A 14,151-nucleotide genomic window follows, 5' to 3' on the forward strand; every position below is an offset into this window, starting at 1 on the left:
GCTGGGTTGATGTCTGGTGACCCATGGTGCCACCAAAGGCCACATGGATGCCCAAGGTCCAGGCCACAACTTGTGATCATGTTGGTGTCTGAGGGCTATGTGCTGCTGCCAAGCCATGCTGAGTGGAGTGGCCAGCACTGTCACCTGGGGCCATGATGCCATTTGGGCCAGAGCTATTGTTGAGGGCCATGTTTGGGTCCATGGCCCTACAGCAGCCAGGGTCTGAGTTGATGTCCATGGCTCCTGATACCATTGAAGGACCATGCCAATGCCAGGGTTCTGGGCTGTCACCTGGGTCCATGTTGATGTCCAAGGACCAAACAGCCTCAGGGGCCATGCCAAACCAGGTGGCCTGTGCTGCCACCTGGAGCCATGATGACATCTGAACCCAGGTTGTGTTCTAGGACCATATCTGGATTCATGGTCCTACCATAGCCAGAGTCTGTATTGATGTCAATGGACACTGTTACTGCCGATGGCCATGTGGATGCCTGGGGTCTGGTCAGCCATCTGAGATCATGTTGGAGTCTGAGGTCCATGCTGATACTAGGGCCATACTGATGTGGTGGCCTGTGCTGCCGCCAGGACCATGGTGATACCCGGGCCTGGCTTCTGCCAAGGGCCGTGTCTGGGTCCGTGGTCCTTCTGCAGCTGGGGTGTGTGTTGATGTCCTTGGCCCTCATTACCACAGGGGTCATAGGAACCATGAGTGTTGAAATCTAAAGGCTGTGTTGAGCTGGCCCCTCCCCTCACTGGGCCTGGGGTAGCTGGCCCTGCTCCTCATTGGATACTGCAGCAGGAGAGCTGGCCCCACCCCTCACCATGGGCGTGCACCTCACCTGGGAAGCACACTAGAGCTGTCACTGGTGAGCGGCCCTGAGGGCCTGAGAGCAAGAGGACTGATCCCGCTCCCTGCTGCAGAGGCCTTGAGCCAGACAGACCAGTGACTCGTGGCAGTGAACACTTGTGAGCGAGGATGAAAGGACTGAAGGGTTAGCGGTGTGACTCGACGGGCCACGACAGCTTCCTCTCCTTTGGTGGTGGTTGTGGTTGTTTTATTTGCTTTGTTTGGTTTTTGGTTTTTCTTTTAAGCTTTGTTTTGTTTTGGGGGGAGGTTGAAAGGGTGGAGGGCAGATTGGAGGAGTTGGGGGGAATGAGGAGATGGGTGGGATCTGGATGCATGATGTGAAGTCCACCAGGAATCAAGAAACGTTTAAAAAAACAAATAGTAGCTGGCACTGTTGGATGACGCCTCGGAGGTTAGAAAAATGGAGCGACATACTAGTGGGTGGAGGCGGCACTCAACCACCGAGCGACGACCTCCACAGTCTCTCTTCTGCCTTTTGACAGGGGATGTCACTGGACTCTGCCAACAAGAAGGCTGTTACCAAATATTGCCGCTTGACGCTGGGCCAGACCTGTGAATCAAAATAAACCTGTTTTCTTTATTACTTACTCAGGCTGAAATATTGTGTTACCAGCAAGAGAATCCGGGCCAAGAGTACACCAAGCATTCAGAAGCAAAACAAGCGCTCTACTTATCCTCCCTGGGGAAGGATAGGGATCACATTTATTCATTGTCAGAGGTGGTTGGATCCTTCCTCTAGTGGGTGGGTTCTGAGTCCAAGAACTGACTCAGGCCCAGAAATGGAGCAGTGATTTTCCATAGGGAAAACCGGATTATGACCACACACAGCCGTGTTTCAAATTCCATATATTTAGTGATGTGTTTGTGGGTAGCCTGATTATTTTCCCTTTAGGAACATCGTGTTCTATGAGTCATCCCTGTACGCTGCTCCCAACACGGCATGCATGCTCTCACACACACACACACACACACACACACACACACACACACACCCAGCCATTCTGAGCTTGCCTCTCATTAGAGTAGGTATACTCACCTCATAGACTTCCACCTGCCCTCTGCTACCCAATATCTCTCCAAATCCACACCTTGTGCTAGCAACAGCAGCATCCCTCAGACACTCTTCAGAAATACCCACCCTAGGGCTAGGCTGGGGCTTGGTGGTAGAGCATTTACCTAGCATGTGAGAGTCCCCAGATCCTCTGTGCTCATATTCTGTTCTAAGTTGCTTGGTGTTTACTAAATTCAGGGATCAGACATTATCCTACGTCCCCTCCCACCTGGATGGTGCTCCAATCCATCAAGAGGAAGTCTTAACAATCATGTGTGGACAGCACTCTGGGACCTTAGAAGCGTCCCACCTGCCAATGACAATGAACAATCCAGAAGGGAAGTTTAGAAGACCGTGGCACACAAAAAAAGAACACTTAGAAAGAAAATTAGCCAAAGAAGCACAAGACTCGAGCGGGGGCAACGACAAAATGTTGCTGAGGTAAGTTGTTTTGTAAACACCTGAATTTGGGCGGGAGAGATGGCACAGAGGGTTAAGACGCTTGCCACCAATCCTGCTGGCAATCCCTGGGCCCACGTGTTGGAAGAAGTGGACCGATTCCCACAAGTTCTTCTCTGGCTTCCACAGGTGCTCTGTGGCACACGCAAGAAAGAAAATTTAAAAAATAAATAAGAATGGATAGAAGTCACTTCTATTAGGATGGTAACACATGCGTGTGCGTGCTTGCACACACACACACACACACACACACACACACATCCATGTACGTGCATTGTACATGTATCTGAACTTCTCTGTCTGTTTACCTGGCTGCTCACAGGTATAGTCTGCTGCCTCTAACTGCAGTCTCCCTCCACCCTAGCCTTCCTTCTAGGCTCCCTTCCCCCCTTTATATGAGATTAAACTCAAGTCCTCATGCCCACAACTGGAACACTTTAGTGACGGAGATGGCTTCCCAGCTTGGCTGCCCTTTCTCTGCTCTGTCATTGAGAAAAACATTTTATCGTCTGTAACTTTCAAGCTGTTTTGTCAGTGGACCCAAGCAAGAGGGAATGCCTTTCTGCGTTGTGTGCTCTTGCAGGTAAAGTAACTGAACAAAAGCCCCGTCTCCTCATCCCTCCAGGACTGGGATCTCTTTTCAAGATGATCACACACACACACACACACACACACACACACACACACACACACACACACACACACACAGAGAGAGAGAGACAGACAGACAGACAGACAGAGAGACAGAGAGAGAGACAACAGAGAGACAGAGAGAGAGACAACAGAGAGACAGAGAGACAGACAGAGAGAGAGAGAGAGAGAGAGAGAGAGAGAGAGAGAGAGAGAGAGAGAGAGAGAGAGAGACCTTGTTTTGATCCCCAACATAGCATAAACCATACTCTGTGGCACATACCTATAATCCCAGCACTCAGGGGAGGGGAGGGGGAGATCAGAAGTTCTAGACATCTTCGGCTACATAGCAAGTTACAGACCAGCCTGGCTAGAGATGCTCCCCTCAAACAATAGAAGGAGAGTATGTTTTTGTGTCCTGGTTTTGTCTCTATCCTCTCACGCCACCCGGATGACACGATCTAATCCCGTTTGTTTGTTTGTTGGTTAGCTAAACCAAAGCTCCATGTTGAAACACTTTAGTTGGATTAAGTCTTTACCCTCTTAATGTCTCACTGTATGAATTAAACTCCAGCGAGTCTCAGAGGGAACAAACCACTGCGAACCACAGCTGGTGTCTACTGCCGGTTGCAATTGGCATCGATACCTGAGGAGGCGACACACATCACGTCTTGTTACAGGAGGGACCACTGGGGTTCGTGGCACAAGCAGACACCGGGCTTGAGACACAGTAGGTCTGGAAGAACAGTTTGCATGGAACAGAGATGGTTGTTGAATCCTGGATGTCACTGAGAGAGGAAACAGATGCTGGTGGCGGGTGAGGGCAAGCACACCCTCTCCAAAGCTTCACGTCTTAGGAGTGGGTGTACGGGAAAGAAGGCTGTGTCTCCCTTTTTCCCAAGTTCCCAGGAGCCACCTGGTACCAGATACACAAGGGAGACTCAAATGCCAGTATTTTAAGTTACTGAACCAGGAATGCCACTAACATCCTGTATGGGAAAGGTGCTTTTAGGGGTGTAAGTGCCAACATGCTGCTCTTCCTTACAGGTAAATGATTCTTTTTATAGTTCTCAGTCAGAAGCAAGCATCTTGTGCCTGTCAGAAGATTAGCCAGGGGATGTTTCCTTGCCACTCGGTGTGTGTGTGGGGGGGGGCTCCCCAAGTTCATTTGTAATGTATATGACATGATTTTCCAAATAAAGGCAGGGGAGTTATGCAGCTTAAGTTACTGAACATTTTTTCTTCACATGACACACGCTATTTTTGCACCTTTTGAAATGGCAGCCTAGACCCCAACCAACAGTGGCTGTGCTCCTATGAACCAGTGATAAGCAAGCCATCCGTCCACCAGAAACAGCCAGAAGCACCAAGAGCCGAGTGGGGGATGCCCTGGGCTCTACCAGAGAGGCTGGGTGCAAACAGGGCTTCGAGTGCAACAGGCGTGGTGAAGCTGCGTCCTGAGGCCCCTCCACTCCCATCTAGTCCTTCTAGCAACCCCCTGAAGAGAGAGCTTTACAGAGGAGGAAACTGAGTCTGGGAGGTTCAGTTCCCCGTGTCCCCAGCCCACTTGACTATGGATTCTGTGTTCTGAGCATCAGTGTTCTGAGAGTCCTCCTCCTCACCTCAGCTTTCCTGAGACAGCTCTCTGGCCATCTGTCTCCGGGTGATGCCTAAGCTTTGAGCTTCCAACCTTTTTATCGTAGAGAAAGACCCATGTTTACTGAGGGCTGTGTGTCAGGCCCTGGGCATGTGCTGAGTATCCTTCCACTCTCGGAGCTCAGAGCAGTGATTGGCACATGGGGAGGGAGGCTATGCTAGGACCAACAGATGGTGTAAGCCAGTCTTCTCTCTGTGGTCCCGGGCAGGCAGGCACCACCAGCTTCCCCTGCGAGTGTACGGCCCCAGCCATGGCCATTTGACAGGCTCCCCAGGATGACCTCGGGATACCTCTGTGGTACCCCCCAGAGAGGTGCTCTCTTCTCATCACATGGGTAAGGAAGTAGGCCCAGAAAGGTTGTTGTGTCCTGGTCACACAGATATCTACTGCCACTGTGCCTCGCTCATTGCCAGCTCTGTGGTAGTCCTTTCTCTCCACTTGCTTGTTTTTCTACCTGGAGGGGCCTGTCGTGGCAGATGTTCTCTCAGACATAGGTGTGCAGAAAATGATGACAGATTTATAATCTTTGCATCTCCACCTAATACCTGCTTTGAGCCTCCATTTCCACTAGAATAATAGGAACTCAATTTCTATCAGTTCAAGGGTCTGAGCCCCTTCTCTGGAGGGATTTAAACAGTCACAAAGGACCAGGGCTGGGAGCCTGCTTGGTTTCCATGTCACCTCTCTCTGCTGACATTCACTAGCCTTCCCTAAGAATCCTTATTTTCATCAAGCAAGATAAAGCCTGGGGACAAGGGGTGTTGTGGAATATTAGTTGAAGATGTGCTACATTTGTTTATGCTGTGGAATATTTGTTTAATGATGCAAAGAGGTGTTGCATTCTTTTATGTTGCATTTGTTTAACTCTGTGAAGCTGTGTTACTTTGCCTGTCTAAAACACCTGGTCTAATAAAGAGCTGAGTGACCAATATCGAGGCAGGAGAGGGATGGGCGGGGCTGCCAGGCAGAGAGAATAAATGGAGAAAAAGAGAAGCAGGAGGAGGGAGAAAAGGAGAAGGAGAGAGGACACCAGCGGCCAGACACCCAGCTACACAGCAAGCCATGGGGTAAGAAGTAAAGAAAAGTATATAGAATAGAGCGAGATTAAAGCCCAGAGGCAAAGGATGGACAGGATAATTTAAGAAAAGCTGGCCAGCAGCAAGCCAAGCTAAGGCTGGGCATTCATTAGTAATAATAAGACTCCGTGTGATTATTTGGGAGCTGGGTGGCAGGCCCCCGAAAGAGTAAAGAGTAAACAGAATCAACAACAAAGGGGGTGTGGTGGTTTGAAAGAAAATGGCCCCCAAAGGGCATGGCACTATTAGGAGGTGTGTCCTTGTTGGAGTAGGTGTGGTCCTGTTGGAGGAAGTGTGTCACTGTGTCGGCAAGTTTTGAGTTCTCATATACGCTCATGTCACACCCAGTGAGACAGGTCACTTCCTGTTGCCTTTGGATCAAGATGTAGAATTCTCCAGCACCATGTCTGCCTGCATGCTGCCATGCTCCCCACCATGATGAGAATGGACTAAAACCTCTGAAAATGTAAGCCGCCTCAATTAAATGTTTTCCTTTATAAGAGTTGCCGTGGTCATGGTGTCCCCTCACAGTAATAGAAACCCTAACAAGGCAACAAACCCTAACCCTAAGAGTTGCCGTGGACAGTCAAGCAGCTTGCTCACTGCACAAAGCTGTCAGGAGAAGGTGATGATAGGTAATCGGCGCTGGTGGCGGGTTGGGGTCCACCAACAGCTTTTTAAGGCGCAGATTGCATGACCATGTGGCGGGTACATAGTTGTCAGTGCCTCCAATGATGTAAGACGCAAGACCCCAAGCTGCACGTGTACAGGATCCTATCAGAAGGGGTGATGGGATTACAGTTCTGTGTGTGTTGGGCTTGCTAAGGCTTGGGTACAGACACAGAGCTTCTAGGACACCTTTGCCTCAGCCATCAAGGAACTATCCAGCCGCAAGGCTGTAACCAATGGGCTCAAAAAGGGGGTTTCTTTGATTTGCCCAAGGCCGTCTTAGAGGGGGCTCTGGTCCTGCTGGGGTCCCCATCTCTGTTGGAGTGGCTCCCTCTGGCCTGCTGTCACCATGGGCCTCTGGGAAACAGGGATTAGGGCCCTGGTATTGGAGCCCACACCGTCGCTGGCTTTTGGTTGGCTTTGCTTTTTTGGGAGACAGGGTCTCATTCTACAGCCTGGGCTGACCTGGACCTCTCTATGTACCACAGGCCCATTTTCAGTTCACACACAGTGATCGTCCTCTCTCAGCCTCCCAAGGGCTGGGATCATAGGCAGGAGCCACCAGGCCCAGGTAGCTAGGGTTTACCTGTATCCTTGCAGCTCTGCCCAGGAAGAGGCCCCAGGCCCTCTGTGCCAAACCCATCACGACTGAGCCTTCATCGACTTTCCTTAGTAACCCCTCAAGATTTTCTACTCTCCAGAGAGCCCAGCTCCCCCCTGACTCCTCATCCAGCATCTTCTCCCCACTTGTGTCTCCCTGAGATCTCCCCAGTGCCCTTGAGAACTGTGCCAGACTTAAGGTACAAGAATCAGGGAGGCCCGTTCCTTTTTGGCCTTCTGCCTGGGACTCAGCACTTGCCTGTGCTGTGAGCTGGAGTGGAGGGGAGAGAGGGAAAATCCTTTAACATTCCCAGTGCTGCCAGCTGGGCAGGACGGGACCGGCTTTGTGACTTCTCCTCCTCCTAGCTTGAGAAAGACCCCATATTCCCACTTCCCCAGCCCCTCACAGAGGCCCCTCCTGTTCCTCGGGACTTTCCATTCTAGGCTAGCTCTGGGACCCTGGGCTTCCTCTCCCGGGAGCCTCCCGCCACCCCCAAGGTTGTGAAAGGGGTTGTTGACTACATCATCCGGGAACCCCGCCCCCTCTTGATTCTCTCTGTCCTAGAGCGCTCCCTGCTCTTCACAACTTCCAGATTTCACTGAAAGCACACTTCTTCCAGTTTTCCTCCAATTCTGTGCTGAGACTGAGGTCTTTTTCCACTAAAACAGGCAAGGGATTAGCTGGATGGTTCTTGAGTTGTTTGCCTGCCCTTTAAAGAAGATTGTGCCTAAAAACAACAATAACAGAACATTTAAACCATTGTCCTTGGCAGAGCTTGGTGGGAGGATTGCAGTTTGGAGGGCTGGGGTTATGAGTTCAAGGCCAGCCTGAGAAATAAAAGTGGACAGGCCAGGGGGGAGGGGAAACCGAAGAACATTACACACACACACACACACACACACACACACACACACACACACACACACACGGCCCCCTGCTCAGTCCCCAAGGACACCAACAAACAAAATCCAAGAAATACCTTTTTTTTTTTTGGGAGGGGGGTGTTTCAAGACAGGGTTTCTCTGTGTAACCACCCTGGCTGTCCTGAAACTTGCTCTGGAGACCAGGTTGGCTTTGAACTTAGAGATCTGCTCGACTCTGCCTTCTGCGTGCTGAGATTAAAGGCATGCACCACCACGGTCCAGCAAGAAATGCCATTTTTAACACAGTGGTAGAAATCTGTTTTATATTAGGCGGTTCTAGAAAGAGATCTGTGGTAATTTGAATGAGATTGGCCTCCATAGGCTCATACATTTGCATGATTAGTCCCCAATTGATGAGCTGTCATGGAAGGATCAGGAGGTATATCCTCCTTGGAGGAAGTGTGTCATTGTAGGGGTGGACTTTGAGGTCTCAAAAGCCCAAGCCAGGCCATGTCTGTCTGTCTGTCTGTCTGTCTGTCTGTCTGTCTCTCTCTCTCTCACACACACACACATACACACAAACACACACACACACACAAACACACACACACACACACACACACACACACACACACACACACACACGCCTGCTAGGGATCAGGATGTAGCTCTCAGCTACGTCTCCAGCACCATGCCTGCCGGTATGCCACCACACTCCCCATCATGATAATGGACTAAGCCTCCGAAACTGCAAACAAGCCCTCAATTAGAAGCTTTCCTTTTTTTTTTTTCCGAGTTAGCATGGCTGTTAGGATTCTGCCCCTACTCCAGCTTCATGACTGCACATGCACAGTCCAGGAGCTAAGCAAGGGGTCTTGCGTCTTCTGTTGTCAGTGTGCGCTGGTGATTACATGCGCAAGATGGTGGTCATGCTATGAGCCCATGCGTGGTGGAGCGTAGTTCCGTAAGCCCGCCTGTGCATGTTCATGGGAACCCTTAAAAAGCCAGACACAGACCCCTTCTCTCTCTCTCTCTGTTCTCTCCTGCCCCCACTATCTCTCTCTCTCTTTCCCTTTCTCTGCTCTCTGCACGTGCTCCTTTCCCAGGCCTGGTTCTTTTGTTCCCACCCCCACACTCCTCCTAATAAAGCTCTGATACCGGGTTTTGTCATGGCTTGTGCCTCATGACCTTTCTGCACAGTAACCAGCCCCACTTAACATTTTTAACAATGGTCATGATATCTCTTCATAGCAATAGGACAGTGACCAAGACAAGACCTCTTTTTCATTCAAAGTGAAAATTGTTTAATTCCATGGTTAAATAAATATGTATTATATACATACATATATGAATTAATTTTCTAATATATATGCCTGTATTTACACAGCTTAGATTATCTACTCTATTTAATGAAAGAGTGAAAATAAGAAATGAAGGCCACAGGGATTTTTTTTAGTAAGACATTAATTAAAATGCATACCTCTTTATATTGTAGCAACGTTGAAACAGTTTTCACATTTTTATTATAAGCAATAACAAAATAGCCAGTACTCCTTATCATAGACTTCATATAATCAATTGATTCTTAAAGAATATTCTTGTGACTATTTGAAGACTCGGTATTCACGTATGGTATGTCCGATAGGACTCCCTCTGCATATGGTTGCAATTGATGAATGGGTATAGTAAGACATGAACTCTTGTTAATATTTTTGTTTATCAAAGGCAAAATAGTGAAGAATCTCCATTCCAAATTTCTTTGCTGACCTGGATAATAGTTTTGAAACACTAGAAAAAAGTTCTTCAGTGTTTTATACCATTTCCAACTCAATAGCTAGCTACAAGATAACACACTGCTAAGTGTGACCTGCACTCTTGACAGATGAGCACCAAGGAGACTTTCCTAAGGTTAGACAACCCACAAACAGGTCCCAGCCAATGATAACAAATCACTGACTGATTTCTATAGTGCAAATAAATATTCAACACCCTGACATGATGTTCACAGACAGCATCCATACAGAACCTCAAGAAGAGATAAGTAAATGCAGTTGAATGATAGGGACCTGTTAAACTTGGAGAATTTATTTCCTTTTTGCTGTACTGTGAATTATAAACTTGTATAATTATATTCAACAAGGGCTGTGTTGACCCATGGTTCAAATGGAACAGCTGGCAGACTCCCGCAGAGGGAGTCCTATCGGACATACCACTGCCAGACTTCCCCAGCTTCTGGCTTCTACAGTGGAGGACCCTGCAGGAGAGCAGCAGGAAGAGAGAGGGTGTGTTCTCCTCCCTCCCAGTGTTTGTTCTGCAGCTTTTCCCCCTCTGGGGGGCCATCTCCCAGAGCTCCAGGCTCCCCCAGCACTAGTACACTAAAGGCTCTTGGTTCGCCGCTCTGTTGGTCACTGGCCCCTCTCCACCCCACCCAGAGCTTTGCAAGCTGCCCCCTCCACCCACCTACTTCTTTTCTTTGTGAATGTGCAGCCCTTGCCTGCTCAAGCTGCCTGCTCTGGTCGAACCTCTAACAGGCTTGCTTCTTCCCACATTTTGTAGCCATGTATTTAGGGAAGTTAGTCCATGGCTCCGAGTCTCAGTTCTGTGAGGATTACGTATGATCAATGGGATATTGTTTTGCAATATTCCCAGTGGCACACTTTTTTTTCTTCTGCTAAGCTATACCCTGGAGGAGCAGTCTTTTCCTCAGAGACAGGTTTATAGTGGATGAGAAAGGAAGTTTTGAGTTTCAAAATCCAAGACTCTGGGGGGACGGGGCAAGAAAAACCCAGGAGCAATCTCTTAGGGGGCCCACTGATATGTATGAAGGCTCCCCACTCCCAGGCAGAGTGGTCCCCTGCCGAGCCAGAACTACTGGAAGTGTGGGCATTCAAAGTGCTGAGAGAATGAACGGTTGAGTCCAGATGACCCTATAGCTGCCCTATGGCGGTCTGCAGTGGCCTCCTGGGGTGGCTAAGGAGAGGATGCTGAGTGGGGAAGCAGGCAGGTCTGCTGATGATTATCAAAGACCAAGTGTTGATGTGTCCCTGATGTGAATGGGTGAAGAGGTAAGAACAGGGATCAGGGGCTCCCCACACCAATGCCTTGGTGCTGAATACTCCCACCCTCCATGCCCACTTAGCCTCAGCAGAAAAAGAGGGGGAATTCTGAGCTGGGTAGCACATCCATTTCACACATCCATTTCTATCCCTTGCAGAATGGCACCTGGGAGATGGGGTCGTTTGTAGACGCACTCCTGTCCTTCACAAGGAGAGCCCTGGAAGCTTCCTCAAATGACCTTGAGCACCCCATCTTCTATGCCCCTGAAAATATCACCGACTAGTGGCCTTGCTGAGAAGAGCCCTGTGGCCACTGGGTGGCTTCTCCAGACCTCTCTTCCTGCTCCTGTCCCCATGCAGCTGGGCTTATTCCTGCACTCTTTTGTGCTACTGACTCTGGCTACTGCCATTTGTAACCTAAATAACTGCCGCGTAATGTAATGAAATGCAAGCATGCAAAAACCAGAGAGAGCTGTGGTTTCTATGGTAATTAAACTGAGTGTTTCCTTAAGGGCACACTGTTGAAAGAAAAGAAAACTGGCTGTCACAGTGGGGGTGTGTATAAGGCAGCTGCAAAAGTTTGGAGAGATGGTAGGTGTCTAGAATGTTCTGTGCTTAAAGCACTTCGAAGCCTTTCCAGGTTCTTCCTCCATCAGAATGAAGCGGGTATTGCCGAGCACAAAGTCCCGTAAAGGTGGTCTGTGTAAGTCAGAAGGGAGAAGGGTTTCCCACTCTGCATGGGAAGGAAATCTTACTTGAACATAAAATATTGGCAAAATAGAGATGCATTCATGCCAGAAGATACGTATGTAGGGCTGAAGAGATGGCTTACTGGCAGCAGAGGGCGTGGGTTCAGTTGCAGCACCCACATTTTGGCTTACAACTGCCTTTAACTCCAGTTCCGGGAGGATCTGCCTCTTTTCTAGTCTCTGTGGGCACCAGGCAGGGAAGTGGTGCACATACAGACATGCAGGCAGAACACTCATACACAATAAGAAATAGAAATAAAATCTTAAAAGCACTAAAATGATCTTATTCTAAAAAAAATACACGTGCATACATGTATATGTGGATGTACAATATTCATGCACAAGGTGATGGTGGGTATTGATATCTGGGCCCGGTACATGGTAGGCAAGCACTTTATCATTGAGCTACAAACCTAGAGAATATACCACGCCCCCACCCCATCTCCAGTTCCACCAATGAGACGCATCCTATCTGTTAAGGCCCTTCACCGGTACTTGGCATGTCTCACTTAATGGCAACTTATTTTTCATTAAAGAAATCTGGGACTTTGGTGTGCCTTAGGTGTGCCCGAGGGGTAACACCAAGAGAGTCCTTTAAAATGTCCCAGATAGCCCGCCCGCAGCAATCTGACAACCCACGCGGATTACCCTGGGCCACCAGGGGTCAGAGCTGGGCAGTCTCGCCATTGCCGCGATCTTCCCGGCAGGGGGCGCTGTCCGGCCGCAGTGGCCGCGCGGGCCGCGTTCTGATTGGCTGGAGGCGGCGGCCCTCGTCCACGGCCGCACGACCTGGCCGCTAAGTGGCGAAGCTCGCCAGTCGGAGCGCCAGTCTGAGGGCCTCCGAGGTAGCGGCAAGGCGGGCGCGGCGCGGCGGGGCGGAGGGGACAAGATCAGGGCAGGAGGCAAGCGGTAAATCGAAAGAGCCCCGCACATCCAGCAAAATGCTGTCCTGGCGGCTGCAGACGGGCTCGGAAAAGGCCGAGCTCCAGGAGCTCAATGCTCGGCTTTATGACTACGTGTGTCGGGTGCGGGAGCTGGAGCGCGAGAACCTGCTGCTGGAGGAGGAGCTGCGCAGCCGGTTGAGCCGGGAGGACCTCTGGATCGAGGACCAGGCGCGCTTCGCCGAGGAGGCGCGCAGCCTGCGGCAGCAGCTGGACGAACTGAGCTGGTCCACAGCGCTGGCCGAGGGCGAGCGCGACGCGCTGCGGAGGGAGCTCCGGGAACTGCAGCGGGAGGGCGCCGAAGCCAGCTCTGCCCGCAGCCGCCTGGACGCCGAGCTGGGCGCGCTGCGGCGGGAGCTGGAGGAGGCGCTGGGAGCCCGCGCCGCCCTCGAAGCGCTGCTGGGCCAGCTAGAGGCCGAGCGCCGCGACCTGGACGCGGCCCACGAGCGCCAAGTGCGGGAGCTCCGCGCCCGCGCCGCCAGCCTCACCATGCACTTCCGAGCCCGCGTCCCCGGCCCCGCCGCGCCCCCGCCGCGCCTGCGGGACGTGCACGACAGCTACGCGCTCCTGGTGGCCGAGTCGTGGCGGGAGAGCGTGCAGCTGTACGAGGACGAGGTGCGCGAGCTGGAGCAGGCGCTGCTCCGCGGCCAGGAGAGCCGGCGCCAGGCGGAGGACGAGGCGCGGCTGTGCGCGCAGGAGGCGGACGCGCTGCGGAACCAGGCGCTGGAGTTGGAGCAGCTGCGCGCGCGGCTGGAGGATGAGCTGCTGCGGATGCAGGAGGAGTACGGGATACAGGCCGAGGAGCGGCAGGTCCGTGGGCAGGGACCGCGCCCCTTCCCTATAACCTTGTCCAGACACCCCACCCCCCGCGCGCACCCAGTGGGCGAGCGGTGGGGTTCCCTGGTCCCGCAGGCGGTTCAACCCCACCCAGGGAAGCGTACACTGCCAGCCGCTTTGCTATTTATAAGACCACAGGATTCTGGCATGTAGCTAGCCTAAGAATAAGGGTTTGGTGCAATGATCCTTCAGTCAGAGGGCTGATGTCATGTGACAGGTCCCGGTGGATAGCCAGGTGCCCATCATCTTGTTTGAGTGTCACTTTTAGATACAGACGTGTCTAGGCACATCCTGACTAATGATTTTGCTAGCTCTGTCTTTTTCTTTTCTTTCTTGTTTCCTGGGCTTGCTGGATCGAGTAGCCTGAAATCCAAAACTCAGCCCAGATTTCAGACTCGGCTAGGTAGCGTACTGGGAGGTTCCCAGGCAGTGCCAAGTCCTTACCTGGAGGCCGCCCACGCTTCTGGGACTCCAAGTGCCTCTTTAATTTTACCAGAATTATTTCCCAGCTGGAGGCAGCTGTCCATAGCTCTCTGGGCGGGCAGGCTGTCATATTTTTCTGGGTTTTGTTTGTTCCCTTGAGAGGACTAAGTCATTGTCATACAGAAAAAAGGTCAGAGCTGTTTTGCTCACAGTATGAGCTGACGGCAGATCTCTGGGTTGTGTAAAAACTAGGAGAAAGCCAGTCCCCGTG

The 14,151-nt window shown here is 51.1% G+C and overlaps 1 protein-coding gene across 3 annotated transcripts in view; it reads left to right on the forward strand.

The window, feature by feature from the left end:
• The first annotated feature begins 10,322 nt into the window (after nucleotides 1–10,322).
• Synm (synemin) overlaps nucleotides 10,323–14,151 on the forward strand; it is a 30,737-nt gene continuing 26,908 nt past the window's right edge. Inside the window, exon 1 of one of the 3 annotated variants that reach the window (XM_052763385.1) lies at nucleotides 10,323–13,430. In XM_052763385.1, the coding sequence (XP_052619345.1) occupies nucleotides 12,621–13,430 (810 nt within the window). In that variant the 5' untranslated portion in view covers nucleotides 10,323–12,620. The remainder of the gene's footprint in view (nucleotides 13,431–14,151) is intronic. The other 2 variants (XM_052763387.1, XM_052763386.1) reach the window with 2 other exon arrangements.

This window comes from Peromyscus californicus, unplaced genomic scaffold (genome assembly GCF_007827085.1).
Source record: "Peromyscus californicus insignis strain IS unplaced genomic scaffold, ASM782708v3 Scaffold_4__1_contigs__length_199733344, whole genome shotgun sequence".
Lineage (NCBI taxonomy): Eukaryota > Metazoa > Chordata > Mammalia > Rodentia > Cricetidae > Peromyscus > Peromyscus californicus.